Below are 21,262 nucleotides of genomic sequence, written 5' to 3'. Positions count from 1 at the left end.
CTGAGTACTTTTTGTCAAACAGGTGGAGGCCCAACAATATTCTGTCTGAGATCACTGAGATAGTAGAGGAGATACTGGGAATGGCTAATCCATCCATTTGTGGCATTGAAGATGCCCTAGACCCTGCACTGCTCAAACTGAAGGAGTTGCAAAAATAGTATGAAGAAAATAATACATGTAATAATGTGTTTGCCTTTTTATAACTTGACTTTGGTTACTCTAATCTATGGAAATGAAATAAACACAACACATCATATTGAATAAACATGTTTGCACTGTTTAATGTCTTCTTCATGTGAATGTAGTGTGGATGATGCTGGAGCCGGTCCATCTAACACAGCTTCTCCGAGATCATCTCAGGACATCTGAGATGTCCATGTCCTCCAGTTGAGCCTTCTGCCTCACAAGACACAGGGTTTGTAAAGAGTGCAGCCCCTCAGGGTGACATTAAGTCTCTTAAAAGAAAAAAAGCTCAAATTACAAGTAAAGTTGCTGGAAATTCAAAATGAATATTACACACTAAAACTGAAAAGATTAAAGAATAGTCAATGATTGTAGATAAGTTCTGTGTAAATAAGATGGTGTGATGACAAATTCGTGTGTTGTTACTTATTGTCAACCAGTTTTACTTACCCAAAATGTAAGTTGGCAAAGCAGTCCTGTATCAATGCTCTCCCTGAAACACTCTGTAATGTGTGCTCGGTGGTATTGTCATCATTCTCGTCATAATCATGATCACTGTCATCATCATGATCATGATCATCATCATCATTATCTTCACCAAGCAGTGGAAGGTCATGAGATTTGCAAATGTTGTGTTCAATGCCACAAGCCATAATAATGCAACTAGCACACTCTGGGGAGTGTCAAATCTGTCCATGAAGGATGTGAAATCTCCTTTTCAGCTGTCCAATTCCTCTCTCCACCACAGCTCTTGTTACTTTGTGCACTCTTCATGATGCAAAAAAAAAGATAAATGAATATAGCTCAGGTAAATCAGGAATGCATTCAGTGAACAAAATTGGTATTTTGGCTACAGTTCAGTCCAGTACAGTACCTGTTATAATTGAGCTGCTGTTCTCCTTGGGGTCTTCTGTAAGGGGTAAGAAGCCAGTGTTTTAAAGGATATCCAGGATCTTGTAATTGGCATCAAACACAACTTGAACACTGATGCTGTGGAATCCTTTTTTCTATTGATGTATGTCTCCTCATTTACAGTTGGAGCAATGATGCGAACATGAGTTCCATCGATGACTCCAACAAATTCGGGGGAAGCCCACAATCCTCATAAAAGTGGCTTGCTTTTGCTGTATGGTTTGAAGGTCAGTTGGGAAGTCAATGAACTGCTTTACTATGTTTGGTGTGGTTAGTGGCGCAATAGCGGTATTTAAGACCTTGCTTACTGTGGACTGGGATGGGCCCAACTCATCACTGGTGCACTGCTGCATTTTTCCAGTCACCAAAAAACACAGAGTGATTATTACTTTCATTTCAGCAGTTAGAGTGTTGTTTCATAGAGTGGGAGAAGTTATTGAATTTTTTACTAGGTCAGTAACAAAAAAGAATACTTTGACGATCAAGCCTGTATTGCTTTCTTTGTTCGAAAGTGTGTGGTCTCTGCCTCTCTGCTGCCATCTTGTTACTCTTAACTAGGTTATGATACCTCTCCAAATTTAGGAGCTGAGACCTAGTCTCAACACTTAGGAAGCTTTATGAATCATTCTTAAGTATTCTTAAGTTTAGGTATAATCATGTCATTCTTAGAATTTTGACACTCATAAGACTAAAATTTTACTCTGAGTGGCTTTATACATACAGCCACTGCTCAGTCAGCAACAGGATTGTGTACATCATCAAGCTATCTGTGCTGAAAAAAATCTATAAAATGCCACATTTTTATTTGAAATAAGGTCATTTTTACTGACTAAAAGCAAAAGTAGGCAGACAAACACAACAACAGCGGTGTAATAAAATGTAGATAGAGTGGTTCACCATGTGAGATTATGTTGAAAATGTTCTACAGTGGAGAGAAACTGTACAAAGTAACTCATTAATGTCAGTACATCATCATCAGCCTGTCATTACAGTAAAAGAAAGGGGAATTTCCTCAGCCAGTTTGAAAGGAAATAGAGGAATATCTAGCCAAACGACACGCCTCCTTATTTTGTCATTCAATCTTCCTTATGACCATGTTACCTTCCATGTTTATATGTTTCCAGGGCAGCCTTTCCTGAAAGAAAAAACTACAGAAACAGCATGCTTGTTTTTTTTGAATATCTCAATTTAATCAGGAAAAGAAGAGAACATAAAAGTACAAGAATAGTCCCTATACATAGTCTGTAATCAATTTACTTCTTGATTGACAGTCCAGCTTGTTTAGAAGGAATAACAACTGAAGAACCTCTAAAGATTAGACATGAACTGCAGCTCTGACATTCATGTTAACTACTGCGGTAGCTTCAGGCAGGGACCATGCTGAAAGTGAAACTGAGTTACTGTTAAGCAAAGTTGATTATATTCTGGTGAAAGTTGTCACTCTGCCTTAGCTCCTTGTACCTCTGTCATGGAGAAAAGTGACACTAAAACACCATTGTATATTACTGAATTAATTATATACTGGTATAGGAAAGTGTTCATCATGATGTCTTATTTTTAAAAAAGCTGGTTATTATTTGTAATAAAAAATAATATTTTTAAAATTTTGGTTATTTTCCATTAACTTTTCTATAATTAGTTTTATTTTAATGTGTTGGCCTGTTTCTAGCTTTAAATTACTTCTATATACACATATGCTTTGCTGTTTTTATTTCAGGAATGTTTTCTCAGTTTCTTTTTAATCTAAGCAAACAAAAAATTTGTAAAACAGCTGAACAGCCTCCTCTGTTCCCCCTTCAAGAGGAAGGTCAAAGGGGTGGCTGCTGAACTGAAACCGCTAATGAATCACTGGTAGAAGTTGGCGAACCCTAGGAATCTCTAAAGTTCCTTTGGGAAAGATAAGAATATCATCAATGTATACCATCACAAACAGGATCATGAATTCTCTGAGGATTTGATTTATGAATGCTTGGAAGACTGAAGGAATATTTACTAGTCCATCTGGCATGACAATCACTGTGATGAAAGTGGTCTTCCACTCTTCACCTTCTTTAATACAGATAGTTATAAGCACATCTTAAGTCAAGCTTCATGAAAGTTGTTATGCCCTTACCTGTACTAGGGCTGCCAGAACCAGAGGAGTAGGATATCTGTATTTGGTGATCCAAAGAGTATTCACACAAGCCAGGTAGAGGTCAAACACCATAGAGCATAGAGAAATATCCAAAGGGAGATCCAAAAGGAAGAACAAAAAGACAATGCAAGGTCATACACAGAGATCAGAGCAAGACACGATGGCTCACTGAGAATAAACGGCAAGGTTTTGTGGTGTGTGTGAGTCCATGTGCTTTATATACGTAACAGACAGGAACTGAGCATGCCAGTAGTCCAGAGTGCCCTCTGCTGGCATAATGGAGAAATGTCATGAGTGGGTGTGACAACAGCTCATATAACTGGAAAAAAAAGAAAAGAAAAACAGAGAATCATTTTCAGTAACACTTTCTGTGAAGCTCAGACTCATAAAATGAATTAAAGTCCACATCTTTATGAATGTATTTATAAAGTTGCAGCATCATAAATACAATCATGAAACTATAAGACTGAATAATTAATATTTATAAATCTGTGTATGATGCATTATGAGCATGGGCACTGAAAAAGCAAGTGCTTCACTTATAAGTAATTATAACAATAATATCAATGTAACTGTTATTATAATGAAGTATAGGTCTTGATGTGTCTTTATAAATGTATTTATAGAACAGTAACAGTTGCTTATAGATAATTATAACTATAATTCATTATGAGCATGGGCTTGTACAGGTTATATATTTTAACTTCTACATAAACTTCTATATCCAGATTATGCATTGCTTATAACCTGTACATTTTATTCAGTTGCTTAGCCTGAAATGAACTTTAAGACACACAAAGCAGTATGGATTCTAACAGCTAATGTGCTACAAAATATAATGAATAAATGTCAATAAATAAATAAATAAATAAATTCCCCTGTTTTGCCCTGTAAGGAATAATCTGACAGACTGCCACATGACATATATTTTGTTTAAATGACATGTAGGACTGAGCATAGAATTTAATCAGTGAAAATTTTATTATTAAGGAGAATGTAAACTTTTTTGAACTGGATATTGACTATTGTTCTATTGTTAATCACACAAAGACAGTGAAACATTCTTAGTACTCATTTATAAAGGTAACAATAAACAGTATCTTTACACACTTGCTGCCAATCTGTGCTTGGAGTAAAGCATCAATGTTTCTTGTGTGAAACTTATAAACAGTATTAATTCTGCATCTTAAATCATTTCTATGTTTTCGTTTTGTTTACTTTTAACCCATGAAACTGAAATACTACTTTTAATTTAAAATGTTTCAATAAATGGACTTTTAAAAGTCTAACACAGGGGTGTCAATCTGATTTTTGGTAAATGGCCACATTACGCTCAGTCCAATCTCAAGTGGGCTGGACCAAAAAGAAAAATCAGTTTAGTGACCAATAACACCACACCATTATAAATCCACAGACTGAACATATACAGTATCACCTACAACAACCATGAACACACTGCAGTTCTTCATGTTCCTATAGTGTCTTGTATAAGTATTCACTTTATTTTTTAGCTTACTAAAGAGATTTACATTATTAGAATATTTTCTCAGTAGAGGAATTCATGACCCTGAATTTCTTGCTCTCGTTCCCCTTGTGGTGCAAGAGAGACTAGCACATTTAATCTTTCAATTAAGTTTTAATTTAGAACACAGATTCTAGGTTCAGTTTGTGGGTCGGATTAGAACAATTATTGGACTGCATATTTGGTCTAACATCACCTACAGGAAAAAAAAGAATCAAACCCTCTAGTTTCTATTTGACACTTAGTGTTGTTTCTATTCACATTAGAAAAAAATGAAAAGAAAAACATTCATAATCGTTGATACAGTGAAGATTTCTGTAAGGAGATGTTTATTTAACATTTATGAAAGGAGTCTCCAGTGTCTCTACTCGCCTTTCCTCAAACCCACTGAGGAATTTTTTTCTGCCTAGAGGTGGAAAGTGTATGATCATCGGCAACATGACCAAATGTCCCTCCTGGAAGCAATAGATGCCAGCTACAGAGACATTGCAGCTGAACACTGCCAGGGGTGGATAAGGCATGCCAAGCATTTCTAGGTGCATAGTGAGAGACAACATAAGATGTGATGCGGACAAGAACATGTGGCCAAATGCTGAAGATCGTATAGATTAGAACAGGACTGTGGATCTTTGTGTTTTTTTCCCTTCTGTGCCTTTTTTTTTGCTGTAATTGTGGGGTTTTTTTTTACACATTTGGAGCCAAAGGTCATGTATGTTGGATTTTTTTTTATCACTGGCAGCAATTTCATATTCAATTTGTGGAGAAATCTAAAATACATAGATTGACAGGTTAATTTTTGTATAAAAAGCTAGGCCCCCCCAAATATATTGATTTTTCTTTGTAATGTCTGTTCAATAGTGATTAATTGTTTTATGTATGTTAAAATATTCAGTACACGCACACATTTCTTGCATACTCACAGCTAGGCAATGGGTGTCCAGTGGGTGGCGGTAGCCAGATGGAAATCCCTAGAGCAGACCTGAAAGAGAAAAAAGAGTTAGAGTTAGTAGTAGTTCACGAAATGTTGTGTTGCACGGAGCTGTGGCGAGATTTGTAAGACTGCTGGCTGAATAAACGAAAGAACCCAAAAATCAATCACACTTGTTGCCTTCTTCAAGTGTGTTACAAATTTACTGCAGCCAAGAATGCACACATTTGACACGCAACCAAAAAGTGGTTTACAGTAAAAGGAAACTGAGTGATAAAAATCAATGGATTTCATATTGTCTATTGTATGCAGGTAGAACTGAACAGACAAGTAATGGAATTTTTGTAATGCCATCAACTGTTAGTATTTTGACAGTCTTTGTGCTATGATTGACTATATGCTCCTGCTGGATAGAAACCATGCTAGTGTTTTGACAGAATAATTAGATCCTGAGTCTGGTTTGCTGTGTTTTGATAGAGTTGTTGTATGTAGAGAAAGTTGTTTTTTTTTCATTTTGAAATGTAGAGTTGGTATTTAATTAAGAAAATGTGGTTTTGAGCAGAAAATGAACTATTTGGCTAATTGTGTGATGTAGGTGTGTTGCTGTGTTAAGAGTTTAGAAAAAAGTGTCTGAAGTACAGGTAAACACTTATTAGCAATTTAAAAAAAAATGTAAGTTGTCCCAAAAGGAAAGGAGGTATACAGTGAGGCAAGTGCTCTTATATAGAGCAAGAAGCAAGGTCATTGTGTGTGTTAATGATAAGGCAATTATAACAGGAAAGTATATTGTACAGGATAGAGAAACTGGTGAAGACTAATAGCTTTAGTGTTATGGCAGCTATAAACAATCGTTCTCTCACCAGCCTTTTTTTCTCTCTTGAAGTTAATAAGGCAATTTGTCATGTTACCGAGAAACCACAAAGCGTAAGGCTTTCCCATGTCAGAAAACTTATTTTATGTATTCATTTCATTCATTTTAGTTTAGATAGGCAAGTGGATGGATAAAAGATGTATTTTATTTTCTGACTTATTCAACAATGATACCTGCTGTGCCACCTTGTTGAAATTTAACTGAAAATGTACATACATAGAGGGCGTTCAAAAAGATTTCACTTCCATGTTTTGTAATATTCATGTTCTTTTTGTCTCCTCACAGATCAAGACACTTGTCAAAAACGGTTCTTGTTCTCTTCCGGGTTCATCAGAATGTCAGGAGTGGGAGGTTTGGTATTTGAAGTGGTCTGATGCATATTCCATTGCGGTGATGATTGGAACAGGAGTCGGCATACTGCTACTGATCTGCTCATTTTACACATAGACAAGCCCATCATCGAAGACACTTTAATATATTTTTGTATTATGAAATTTGTTTGTGAGTTTTGGAGGTGTCGTCATGTTCTTAGGCTGACCATTTATCAAACTTTGCATGGCACAAGAGGCCATGGATGGTTATGGGTTCACGCAGTGTGTGTCCTGCATTCGTGTTAAACCCTTTCACAACTTTACAGCCCGCATGCCATAGCCCACAAAGACAGCTTTTCTTAAGCAGGTTTAATAAGCTGTTGTTCATCATAGACCTCCTCACTGCTGTTCTTATTTGCATCTTCTGATTTTTATATGATCCCCCTCATGTTGAGGAGAAACAATCAACAAGTCAGCAGCTTACCCTGAACCGTTTGTGCACCCACGGATCTGTGGTTGCATAAATACATCACATTTATGGCTGTGGTGTGTTTCCTGTTGGCTTTCAAAGCCAGAGATGATGAGACCAACCTTATCATCTTCAGCATGCTCATCCATCTGTTTGCTTGGCTTTGCTTTATTCCAGTCTTTATCGTGCAGCATTAACTGTGGCCCATTGTCCAGATTGCAGCCATCATTGTCTCCAACTATAGAGTCACTGGACTTATGCATGGGCTAAATTTACCTTAAGCCCTGGGAGAAATTTTTAAAGAACTACTGCTGCTGGCTCAACTAAGTTCAGTACTTTGTTGAAATAGGTATTTTCTTTAGTTGTACACCAGAAGTTACACAGAAACAGATTTTAAAAAGTGTAAAATCTCTGATGTCATTAAGTTTTTGTAAGGAGGTGTTTATTTAATATTTGTAGAAGGAGTGGCCAGTGTCAGTACTTTGTAACTGTCAGAGATAAAGCTTTAACTTTAAATTTTCTGACATCTTCAGGACAGAGGAGTTTATGCTTTGCCATTTCTTAGTAACATGACAAGCTCCTTTTTTTTTTGTCTTATTAACTTGGTTTACTGTAAAATGTAAATGTTAAATGTATCTATATATGGATAAAAAGTATGAAATATAGTTTTAATTCAATTCAATTCAATTCAATTTTATTTGTATAGCGCTTTTAACAATGGACATTGTCACAAAGCAGCTTTACAGAAATAAATGGATTCACAAAAATATATTGTAAATATTTGAATTTATCACTGTGAATTTATCCCTAATGAGCAAGCCAGTGGCGACGGTGGCAAGGAAAAACTCCCCGAGATGATATGAGGAAGAAACCTTGAGAGGAACCAGGCTCAAAAGGGAATCCATCCTCATCTGGGTGCAACGGATAGTGCGATTATAAATAAATCCCTTCTGTTGTGTACTATATGGACAAATAGTGCAATTGTGCAACCAATAAATTCATCACAGTTTTTGCAAGAAGTCCAGCTGGTTAAAATCTATCCACTGTCCACTGATGGAGTCCTGAGTACGAAGCTGCTCATGGCAACTGCAGCCCCAAAGCCACTACAGCAATCGCAGTCCCAAGCCATTACAGTACAGCTCCCCATATGTGATCCCCAAGCCATCTCCACAGCCCCCAGGTGGCACCATCCCCAGCAATCCAAACAGTTCTTCAGGCCGTCCATATGGGGCCACCCCCAGCAGCGAGCGAACACAACCGATCAGAACTCCAACCAGAAGTAGGGCATCAGGATGGGTCAGGCAGCGAGGAGGAGCAGAAGGGGTCAGGATCACTGGCATCACTGGCATCTCAGAAGTAGCATGTGTAGCTCGACAGAGAGTGAGGGAGAGAGAGAGATGGAGAGAAAGGAAGAGATTGTTAGGTGAGCTTTTGTCCTCTAATGGTTAAGCATTGATGCATGTACTTTGCATGCAGAGTGCAAGCAGGGACTCCGGCAAGACTAGCTATGACAGCATAACTAAAAGGGAGAGCCAGAAGCTAACACAGACATGAAGGCACCCTGGGACATAAGGCAGCCAGCCACTCCACCGTCGACAAACCTGAGTGAACGCATGAGAGTGGGGGGGCGACAGCATCCAAACATCCCAGTTCACCACAACACTCTAAGCCTGTGAAACCCTCCAGACCTGCCCCTTTACCTAGGAAAACTATTCACAAAAGGCTTGACTAAACAAATATGTTTTCAGCCGAGACTTAAACACTGAGACTGTGTCTGAGCCCCGAACACTAAGTGGAAGGATGTTCCATAACTGTGGGGCTTTGTAAGAGAAAGCTCTACCCCCAGCTGTAGCCCGCATTATTCGAGGTACCAACAAATAGCCTGCACCTTTTGATCTGAGTAGGCGTGACGGCTCATAAAAGACCAAAAGTTCACTCAGGTACTGTGGCGCGAGACCATTTAGTGCTTTATAGGTCAATAGTAGTATTTTATAATCAATACAAAATTTGATTGGGAGCCAATGCAGTGTGGATAAGATAGGGGTGATGTGGTCATATCTTCTGGTTCTAGTAAGGACTCTCGCTGCTGCATTCTGGACTAACTGGAGCTTGTTTATGCATCTACTGGAACATCCAAACAGTAAGGCGATAATCACACCAAGGTCTTTTACTGCTGCACATGATGAAACAGAAAGGTCATCCAGAGTTATTATGTAATCACAAAGCTTACTTCTAGCTGCATGTGGTCCTAGTACAAGTACTTCTGTCTTGTCAGAATTTAGTAAGAGAAAGTTAATAAGCATCCAGTTTCTAATGTCTTTTACACATTCCTCAACTTTATTAAGCTGGTGTCTGTCATCTGGCTTTGCTGAAACATACAACTGTGTCATCAGCGTAACAGTGGAAGCTAATACCATGCTTACTGATAATTTTACCCAGAGGTAGCATACATAGAGAAAAGAGCAGTGGGCCTAAAACAGAGCCTTGCGTGACACCAAACTTTACCTTAGCATGAGAAGAGAAGTCACCATTTACGTTTACAAACTGATAACGATCAGTCAAATAAGACCTGAGCCAGGAAAGGGCTGTTCCCTCAATGCCTACTACAATTTCTAGTCTATTGAGGAGAATAGCATGATCGATGGTATCAAAAGCACTAAGGTCAAGTAGCACCAGCAAGGAGACACAACCCTGATCAGAGGCCGGTAGTAAGTCATTTACCACTTTTACCAGTGCTGTCTCTGTGCTATGATGAGGCCTAAATCCTGACTGATACATTTCATGAATGTTATTCCTATGTAAGTATGAGCATAGCTGCTGTGCTACAACCTTTTCTAGGACCTTGGAAATAAAGGGGAGGTTTGATATTGGTCTATAGTTAGACAGCTGACAGGGGTCAAGGTCAGGTTTTTTAATCAGGGGCTTGATAACTGTTATTTTAAATGATTTAGGTACATAGCCAATGCTAAGGGAAGAATTGATTATCTTTAAAAGAGGTTTGATTGTTTCAGGAATTATCTGTTTGAGGAAACAAGTAGGTAAAGGATCTAGCATACAGGTTGATGATTTTGATGATGAAATTAGTGAAATTAGTTCAGTCTCTTCAAGGGGAGTAAAGCGTTGTAGTTTTTTATTTAATATTATCATATTATCATCTACAGGGTTAGTTATAGAACTGTCTGGTTTTAAATTAATAGTCTGAATTTCTAGCCTGATATTTTCAATTTTACCATTGAAAAAATTCATGAAGTCATCGCTGCTATATAATGATTGTGTGCGTGTTTCTATTGTGGTCTTATTCCTAGTTAATTTTGCTACAGTATTAAATAAGAATCTAGGATTATTCCTGTTATCTTCAATTAGGGTGGAGAGATACATTGATCTAGCAGCCCTAAGAGCTTTCTTATAGCTCAAAAGGCTCTCCTTCCATGCCATTTGAAATACTACCCAGTTAGTTTGACGCCATTTACGTTCTAGTTTTCGAGTGGTCTGTTTTAAAGTTCGTGTGTGATCGCTATACCAGGGTGCTAGCTTTTTCTCCCTAATTATTTTTCTTTTAAGTGGAGCTAACTTATCTAGCGAGTTGCAGAACGTTGATTCTAAACCTTCAGATTTTAGATTGCTGTGGAATAGGAGAAATAAAATACTTTGTGACATTTAAATTTATCAGTCTGGTTTTCAGTGTATTTTCTTTGATTTGTTTTTCAGTTGTGCTCTTTCGTTTTGCCCCCTTTGATCCTGTGATTTTGCTTGCTTCATGGGTTATGGTTAAAATGAAGGGATAAGATAGTGACAATGCTTTGTGAAGCGCTGAAGCTTTCCAGTCAACATCTTGAGGTTTCAATTGCCCACTACAAGCTTGTAGTGATTAAAAAATAATACAGGCCTGTGTACCGTGTGAAACTGTTTTAGATGACAGCACTGCCTGTGTAAAATCTGGACCAGTCAGAGAGATGTACGGCTTGTGAAATAAAGGAATTCACTGCCAAAAAAAATTAGCATGTGAAGATATCCTGACTGAAGGAAAACTTACCTAATATTTCTTACAGGGGATTATTATGTAACAAATATAAGACCATTCAGTCTATTTCTAGACATGTTTACTAATTTCAAGCTTTAAATGGTCTTATTCTATTAGCAGATAATTTGCTCCTTTCTAGAAATAAATGCTTGAAATAAAATTATCTGCTAATAGAATAAGACAATTTCTGTAATGGGCCGGCCACCATAGCCCCAGCCCACCACTAGAGGGAGACAGAGAGCTGCCATGCAGTAATTAGTGGCAACTGGCTCCACCTGTGACTGGCCTATTTAAGAGCTGCTTAAAGGTTGCTTAAGTGCTCATTCTTGAGCGCTCCTTGTTGAGTGCTGTACAGAGACTGGTAATTTGGTTAAAAAAAAAAAAAAAAAACACTCTTCTACTGTATCGCTTGGGTCTCTGTTCTCCCTTGAGCCTGCTTGCTGCATCAGAACAGACCTGTTGGAGCTTGTTTCTTGTGGTTTCTTTGTGTTTACTTATTTCCTTCATAAGCATTAGGTGACTCTTTGTTTTCCCTTCTTTGGAGGTATTCTTCCCCAAGTTTGAGTCCCAAGACCTAGGGCTACTTCTCTAGGCCCTATCCCTTGGTTGGCCCCTTGTGCACATTGGTTTTTAGTTGGCTTTGTCTTTGAGTTCACCCTCCCAGTCTCAGTTCATGGCACAGGGTAGCATTCCTGTCTTTGGGACACCCTGACTAGTGTTTGAGCCTCTGGGCCTGTCCCCATTATAATGTCAAGCATGAAATTACTAAAAAAAATATATCTAGAAATTATGAGTATAATGACACTCTCCTGTCATGATTTGATTCTCAGAAAATTTTGAACAAAATTTTGATGAAGTAAATTATGACTGAAAAGACTCAGTTTATTTCTGAATAATAAATAAAATGTAATACAATGTGCATTTTTGTCTGTATAAAACTAAATAAATAAAAAATGACTACAAACAGAGGTTTAATATTGTAAACAAAATGTACTACAGGTTCATGATATCTTAACAATAATCAATTAAAATCAAAATAAAAATCAATTTATAAATTCTCCCAAAAATTTGATTGAATAAACAAAGTCTCTGACCTGGAGAAAATGATCGATTGAAACTTAATGAGCTTCATAGCAGCGTCTGAGGAGTCATTTTAACTGGAAATAGAGGTTAGCTAAAATGTCTGAGTTCTGCTGCCTGGTTCTCAGGCACTGTACATCATAGCAGAGGAGGTCTGGTGTCATTTGAAAGACACTGAAGAGTTCTTTTTAACAGTTATAATGTGGTTCTGTAACTGTATAGCCTATAATGCATGTCAAACGCATACTTAATAGACTGCTGTTTTTCATGATGTGAATCGCACATTCCCACAATGGACATTGTCAACTTTTTTGCATTGCGATGCATGATGTCACGATGTATCATTACACCCCTACTAGAAATAGGCATTTTTAATAGAAATCTAATAAAAAAGAACTATTAGTTGAATTTGCCTTTATTCAAGATATTTTTACTTGCTACAATACACTTTAAAAACACTGCAAAAAGTATGTTGTTGTCATAGCCTAAACATGAACTTTAATATATGTGGGCAGATATATCTTTCTGTATGCTGATAGAGTAATATTATATATTACTATATATTAATATAATTGTGTCTCAAAGACATGGCTCAAGAGCTTCAGTTAATGGTAAGATCAAAACGCTGTACATCAGCCAGAAGCTCTGAGTCAAAATACAGCACCATAAAATGAGTATTTGGCCATCACATGGGTGTTCCTTTCTGATACTACTTATTGGGGCACCACTTCACTCTCTTTTTAGTCAGGCTCCCTGACTCCATCATATGAAGAATACCATGAATCATTTGTAAGTAATTTCTGGCATTATAACCTTTTGTTTTCAAAGTGCTACACGGTCCAGGGGCACAGATGATGGTGGCTGTCAAATTATTTATTTTGAAGAAGGTTTCATGTTATAGACCGACAACCATTCCATAAACACAAGCTAAAAGCTGCTGTAAATGGAGCTGGTTTTTCCTGTTCTCTATAGTACGTCATGCATTAGAGAATGTGGAACAAAATTCCCACAGAATGCTTTTCAGTTTGACGGTACCAGAGTTATCCGACAGCATTGGTGTCAGACAATGTCAGTCCTTTTTTTGTATTTGCAACATGGCTTCTTCGTTCTGTCTCTACATGCTAGGAGTAACTCTGATTTCTGGGAGGTTGGTACTCTGCGATGTTACACCGTCACTTTTTGAAGCTTATTTACCTGGAGATATTGTCCTCGGGATTCTGAGCTCAATTCACTCTACGTTTACAGTGTTTAATGCCTCAAATCGTCCGTACACACCATGTGAAGAGTGAGTATGCATAAGAGTTTATTAAAGTGTTATTTTATCCATATTAGAACTGTATGAGAATTATATGACCAATTGTGTTGATAAATCCACACATTTTAATTGCTGACTCCTCCTCTTGTATTTTTCAGCTTTAATTCAATATCTTTTGTACAATCTTTGGCAATAATCCAAACCATTGAAACTATCAATAACTCAAGCTTTCTGCCTGGAATTCAGCTTGGATATCTGATGTGTGATCCATGTGTGTGTGCGTCGAAAGCCTTGCATTGTGTGGAGCACATGCTTGCAGTTAATGGGTCACTTCCTGTTCTCATTGACTACTCAAATTTCAGTTCACCTGTCAAGGCATTTTTGGGAGAAAGATACTCTGAATTATCCATTCCTGTTGCCAAACTGCTTAGTCTCTACATGATTCCTCAGGTAATACTCAGGAGTATCATGTACACAAAAACACTATAGCATACACAAAAGCAATATTCTTCTGTATGAAAGGTCATTACTTAATTTATTTGTTATTACATAAATAAATATTCTGCCTTGACTTCGTAAATTTGAAAGTCGAAGCAGGTAATACATCATTAACATGTTCTCTGACACCTTTAATATTACTAACCAGTATTTTCATGAACATGCCTGACTGTAAAATATTACCTTGATGGGAAGGCTAGACAAACCTAGTCACAATCTGTTCATTTGTTATAATCTTATTAGTTAGCTACCGCACAGGCCTACTACCACTATGTTATGAAATGTTTAATTCCAAACTCTTACATCTATAAAACCCACAGCTTTATTAGTTTGTTAATGTTACCATGTCATATACATTAATGAGTGGCAAATGTTTTAATTTTAAGAATATACTATTCACTATTTACTATTCACTAATTGTCATAATTGTCAAAATTCAGTATCATTGTTTATATTGTACTTCTATTGTAATTTTCAGTTTTAAGCAAATTGCTGTGATAGAAGGATAAAAAACTTCAGGATGTTATGTTACAGGAAAATAATTAACATTTTTAATTGGAACAATAGTACTTTTATCTGTTTCAAGAATACCCTTTCACTTCATGGTTTATTTATTCCACTAGTCTGGCTATTTTTAATCCAAACAGTAGAATAAATCAATTTAAAAAGTACCTTTGCATGTATTTTGCACTGTTCTAATAATTTGTGGTTTTTTTGTTTAATTTGTCCATATTTGTCTCTCAACATTTCACAGATCAGTTGCACAGCTTCAGCACCCATTCTAAGTGACAAGCTGCGTTACCCATCATTCTTTCGAGTCATTCCAAGTGATATATATCAGACACAGGCACTGGCAAAGCTCATGAGGCATTTTTCCTGGGACTGGGTTGGGGTGGTGACCCTGGATGATGACTACGGCAATGCAGCACTCGAGAATTTTCTACTGGCTGCAGAGAAAGTAAATGTGTGTGTGGAGTTCCAAGAAGTGTTACCAACCATTGATATATCTGAGCAGAGCATTAAGAAGGTGGGTGATCGCATTCGATCCTCTAGTGCCCAGGTTGTGTTGCTCATTTTAAGAGTTCAACTGGTGGAGATGCTCTTTAAAGAGATGATTAAGACGAACACTAGTCGTACCTGGATAGCCAGTGATGCCTGGTCTATGGCAGGCTCCTTAATGACGATGGAAGACATAAACAAAGTAGGAGACATCTTAGGTTTTACATTTGTCACTGGTGAGATTCCAGGTTTTAAAGACTATCTCCAGAACCTGAAGCCAAGCCCAGGAGCATGGAATAACTTCATCAGGGAGTACAAACAAAAGAGTTTCGGCTGCATTCCCGGTCAAAATTCTGAGAACACACATGAATCTGCTTGCAAGACTAACCCCCAGGAGATGAATTATGTCTCCCTGCTCAATTCTGTGGACCTCACAGCTACATATAATCAGAGAGTTGCAGTCTACGCCATAGCTCATGCTATCAAAAAAATTCTTGAATGCAACAACACTGCCTGTCCTGGAGATGTCAACTTTCCACTAGAGAAGGTAAAATCATGCCTGGGGATGAGCTTTTACAATGAAATACTGAGTGATATGAGTGAATTATGAGTCATTTATGTTATACATTATAGCAGCTACACACTCATGTCATTTGCTTGTCAGCCTCTCTCTTTTCTTTTTGTTGATGTTAATAATGCACAAAATGAGTTTCACAAAGTGTAAACTCCTCTGTCCTGAAGATGTCAGACAAAAAATTACAGCCTTATCTCTGACTGTTACAAAGTGCTGATACTGGAGACTCCTTCCATAAATGTTAAATAAACATCTCCTGACAGCAAATGTGTGCATTAATATAAACATTTTATTTGCAGCTGCATTAATGTCAGAGCTGCTGGTATAGAAAATTAACCATTGCCAAGCAGAATCCAGAAAATTCCTCATAAGCAAGAAAGATGTGGAAGTCTATGAGCACAAAATCCTGTGGTCCATCAACACGGTGAGATCAAATTGAATGTCATGTGATCTGTTTAGCTGTTATATGAAAAAAAAATGGAATTTAGGCCATTTTAATTTGAATACATTATATAATTTGTGTACAATAACCTCCATATAGTATACCCTTAAGACTTCCAGACAAAATAGTCCATAATGTTGAAGTATTTTTATTTTTATTCACTGGTTTGCTGTGAAACCCAATTCTGGTGCATCCAATGCCTTCCATCACATTGAATGGAGTGTAACAACATCTCCAGACAAATGCATCTGTTTCTGGAATTTCATAGCAGTCTAGTAGACCAAGCAGGTCCAGGACAATGCATAAAAATAACATTAGTTAATAAATATATCCCCTGCCCCAGAGCACCACTAAATCAATTATTAATGAATTAATATGACCAAGGGTAACTCTGAAAGAGCTAGAGAAAGGACTCTGAGGGGAAACACTGATTTCCCTGAGAACACAGGCCTCACTGTGATGGTGGTAGTAGTATCTTTTTGTGGGGATACTTTTGATCTGCTGGATGTAAACTGGACAAAGCCAGAGGACATTATAGACCATTTGGTGTAAATTATTGAACTAATAATCCCCAATTATATCTATGTTATTTCCAAAATATATGGAAAAAGTCCTAGGATGGTGAATAATTATGCAAGGCACTGTGAAACAATGGCTTTGTGAATATTTTAACCAAAGAAAACCTCTCTTCTTACATCTAGGTGCCCTGGTCTAGGTGTTCAGAGACTTGTCTCCCTGGCACAGAGAAGAAGAGTGTGTTAAATATTCCATGTTGCTATAAGTGCATTAATTGTAGTGAAGGATACTTTTCTAACACAACAGGTGAGTTGTACAATTGTGGCCTGAGGTTTGACATTGAAAAGATCCTGAATCCCACCTGCTCTGTAACAAATCAATTTGGAGACAGAAGTATAGGAATTACAGTTATAAATAGTAACTTATTATTTTAATAGTAATTATTATTTTCAGTAAGAGGCATTAGTGTGAGTATTATCACATTCCATTGTTTTCTGTCCACAGATCAAGACACTTGTCAAAAATGTCCAAATGGTTCTTCTTCTCTTCCGGGTTCATCAGAATGTCAGGAGTGGAAGGTTGGGTATTTGAAGTGGTCTGACGCATATTCCATCGCGGTGATGATTGGTACAGGAGTCGGCATACTGCTGCTGATCTTCTCATTCATCTTTTTCATTTTACACAGAGACAATCCCATCATCAAAGACACTTTAATATATTCTTGTATTATGAAATTCGGTCTTATTGTGAGTTTTGGAGGTGTCGTCATGTTTTTAGGCAGGCCATATCTGCATCATTGCATGGCACAACAGGCCATGTATGGTCTTGGATTTACGCTGTGTGTGTCCTGCATTCTGATGAAGGCTTTTCGCACCTTCATATCCTATGTGGCCCATGATCCACACACACAGCACAAGTTGCTTATGATTAATAAGCCGATTGTCATCATAGGCATCTTTACTGCTATTCAGGGTCTCATTTGCATCTTCTGGTTTGTATTAGATTGCCCAGCTGTTGAGAAGGTTGAATTAAAATCTCAACTTACCATGAACCATCTGTGCACCCAAGGTGCATCCAGGATCTGCTTTTGGGTGATGCATGCATACATCGCAGTTCTAGCCACGGTGTGTTTCCTGTTGGCCTTCAAAGGCAGAGATGATGAGACAGACCCTATTGTCTTCAGCATGCTCATCCATCTGTTTGCTTGGCTTTGCTTTATTCCGGTCTTTCTCACGCAGTATGAACAGCGACCCATTACCCAGATCTCAGCCATCATGGTCTCCAATTATGGAGTCATCTTCTGTCACTTCACCCCAAAGTGGTTTAAGATTATCTCAGAAAAAGTTGAATACAACAATGCATTGAAAGTCATGGACAGCCAGTCAACAGAAACAGTTTCACAGTCAGCAATAGGTTCTGTTTCCTCATGGGTTTCAGAGGATTCTTTACCATTACCAAGCCCCATGTCTTCAACACTATCAGACACTGCAGATGTTGAAATACCCGGTGAGGATAATCAACGAAATATAGGTAGCTCAGAGGACTCAATAACGACACCAAGCACAACGTCATCAGAACAGCTGACTGTCGCAGACGATGAAATGTTGGATTTGGGTAATGTAGGGAATACAGATAGCTCAGAGGACTCAATACCAAGAACATTATCAACACTTTCAAGCACTCAAGACAATGACATGTCCTCTTGGGATAATGAACTGAGTATATGTGGCTCAGAGCACACAATAACAATATCAAGCACATCATCAGACCAGCTCTCTATTGCGGACGATAAAATGTCAGATTTGGATAATGTACCGAATACAGATAGCTCAGAGGACCCAATACCAACATCAAGCACAATATCAACACTATCAAGCACTAGAGACATTGACATGTCCTGTTGGGATAATAGACTAAATAGAGACACCTCAGAGGACACTACAATTACAACAATAACAAATACAGCACAGTTCACTACTGCAGACACTGAAATGCCAAACTGGTATCACAGACAGAATACTGTTTCCATTAGACGTCGGAGAACGAGGAGTTTCTAACCCACTTCATGGGAGTTGTTCAACAAAAGAGTCATGTATATACAAAAAGAATAATCTAATCCTGCATTTTATCAGAGGCCTTTTCTACTTTAAAGAGAAAATCCATCATTAATAATTTGCATATTAGTCTGTGGGTTCTGGGTTCCTACATCACCCACATTGCTGTTTGACTACCTGCTGATAGTGGTGCAGTGGGATTTAGACCTTACTTCATCTCCACCTAAAGAAAGAGACATAGCAATGCTTTCATTCTTTCAGGCTGATTTATATGTCTGAGAGCATGGCAGGGTGTTGTGTGTGGATACTCGCATAGGGGAACACCATAAATGTCGTCATCATCACAAATGGAGAAAACAGAGTACCACAGTGACATCACCAAGAACAGGACGTCTCTCCAAACTGACAAAAGTGCAAGAAGGAATCTTATCAAGGAGCCTCCCAAGAGACCTACAGCAGCATTAAAGGAGCTGCAGGAATAGCTGGCAAGTACTGGTCACCCCCTGCAGGTGACAACAATCTCTTGTATTCTTCATATGTCTGGGCTATGGAGTAGTGTACCATGTGGCGAAAAGTGTTATGGTCTGTTAAAGTAGGTTATTTTTATTATTCTAAAAGATATGTTTGGTGCAAAAAACAAGACAGCATATCACCCAAGGAACACCATGCCCATGGTGAAGCATGGTGGTGGCAGCATCCTTCTATACAGCTGCTTCTCTTAAGCTGGGACTTTTTGTAAGGAAGAGTTGAAGAAAACCGCCAAATGAAGATGTGCTACATTGATAGACTCTTAACTAAAAACATTGAATGCTGTACAACAAGCAAAAGGGGCTTTAACAAAGTGTTAGTTAAAGGGTGTGCATACTTATCCAACCAGGTCGTTTTATGTTTTTCTTTTTTCCCCTAAAACTTTCCTATTTGTTTTTCACTTGAATTTTGTCCGTTTCTAAATCACATTAAACAAGAAATTGTTAATTTAACTAAAATGATTGCTGCAAAATGTGTTTTCACATTAGATTTGTTTTACCTTATTATTAGAAATTAGGTCAAAAAATCTTGGAATAAAAGATAACTACTCTAAAATTTATGCCAAAGAGCTGACAGTAAGAAATACTATTTAACATATTGTGATAAGAAGAAATATATGAAGGTTTCTTCCATTGTCTCTATTTTCAATCAAATTAAAACAAATCTAGAAAAAAAGCTGATTTTTTAAACAATCATATTTCTTGTTTTCCTTGACCACAATGATATATATATATATATATATATATATATATATATATATATATATATATATATATACATATATATATATATTGTATTAAATATTGTATTTAATATTATATCTTTTGTATTATAAATATTTTGGCATCTGGCATGAGGTTGATCTGCCTTTCAGGTCATATGTTGAAAAAATAAAGTTGATAAAGATGATAAAGGATGACACATCAGATATCATGTATATTAAAGCCATTCAAATTGTTTAATAAGGTACATTACTCTTTTATGATGTATTTGTTATTATGGGGATTTAATGCAGTAATATTAAACAAAGTTTATCACATAGTAACAATTTGTTTGTTAGCAAACTATAAATATGGTAATAAAATGAGTGATGTGAATGAGGATGTTTTGCAAATACTTTATTTATGGTATTATAACCTTTGCAGGACGATACAGCATTTGTTAAACTGTCATTTTATAGCATTAAATTATTACAGCAAGGAGCTCAAGAGCAGCCAAGATGGTGACAGAAGCTTTTTCTTTGCACTTTCATCCTTTTCTGTGTCAAAGAAAAAAAGAAGTCATTTCAGAACTTATTATATTATATATGCTTCATATAAGCAGTGGGTGAAATAAGTATTTGGACATTTCTAGTGTGTATCTCCACTTCAAATTTCCACCCTCCAAATTTTGTCTTTGTACTTGACTAAATATGTACAAAGGTCCCTGGAGGACTAGAGTTTAGGCCACAGCACACACACTGCTGCAGCCTGGGTTCAATTCCCTGCCAGGGAACCAACTCCAGCCACTGGGGTTGTGTGGAACAGTGCGCTGTCAGTGCTGGTCCCAAGCCCAGATAAAATTCTGGCGTAAAAACTGTGCCAAATCAAATACGCAGACCAATGATCAGCTGCGGCGACCCCTAACGGGAGCAGCCGAAAGAGGAGCAAGAACTTGACTAAATATGTACAAAAAAGGATGTATTCATATGCATAGACAAAGATATGTTAAAAAAGGAAACTTATAGGGCACAAAGTATTCACCACAAATTAACATCAGTCTTTAGCACAGCTGTTGCTGCTTTGAGATTAGAGTTTTGAGATGTCTATGGTGAGAAGTAATTCGCTTTTTGCAGAATTGTGGTTCAATTTTGCCCCATTCCTCTCATCAAATCATCTTCAATTCAATTAGAGCAAATCATCTTCAATTTCCCAAAGTTACAAGGGTCCCTCTGATGAACTTGCAGTTTCAAACTCCCCCACAAAT

General features: G+C 37.4%; 1 protein-coding gene and 1 long non-coding RNA gene across 2 annotated transcripts; one reads left to right on the top strand and one right to left on the bottom strand.

The window, feature by feature from the left end:
* Positions 1 to 256: 256 nt before the first annotated feature.
* On the bottom strand, positions 257 to 3,501 carry LOC128321729 (uncharacterized). Its single transcript, XR_008305281.1, has 4 exons — positions 3,209 to 3,501; positions 1,058 to 2,230; positions 634 to 951; positions 257 to 455 (listed from the first exon to the last, which is right to left on the bottom strand). It is a non-coding gene; the product is annotated as an uncharacterized LOC128321729 (long non-coding RNA).
* Positions 3,502 to 13,204: 9,703 nt separating this feature from the next.
* Positions 13,205 to 20,023, top strand: LOC113547659 (G-protein coupled receptor family C group 6 member A). The gene is made up of 6 exons (XM_053242040.1): positions 13,205 to 13,716; positions 13,845 to 14,136; positions 14,939 to 15,782; positions 16,108 to 16,181; positions 16,901 to 17,021; positions 17,220 to 20,023. Exons 1-6 carry the CDS (start codon positions 13,445 to 13,447, stop codon positions 18,770 to 18,772), a joined length of 3,156 nt encoding a protein of 1,051 aa, XP_053098015.1. The 5' UTR covers positions 13,205 to 13,444; the 3' UTR covers positions 18,773 to 20,023.
* The last annotated feature ends 1,239 nt before the right edge of the window (positions 20,024 to 21,262 follow it).

Source organism: Pangasianodon hypophthalmus, chromosome 19 (genome assembly GCF_027358585.1).
Source record: "Pangasianodon hypophthalmus isolate fPanHyp1 chromosome 19, fPanHyp1.pri, whole genome shotgun sequence".
NCBI classification, from domain to species: domain Eukaryota; kingdom Metazoa; phylum Chordata; class Actinopteri; order Siluriformes; family Pangasiidae; genus Pangasianodon; species Pangasianodon hypophthalmus.
The sequence above is the reverse complement of the archived record's forward strand: the minus strand, read 5'-3'. Positions and strand labels throughout refer to the sequence as shown.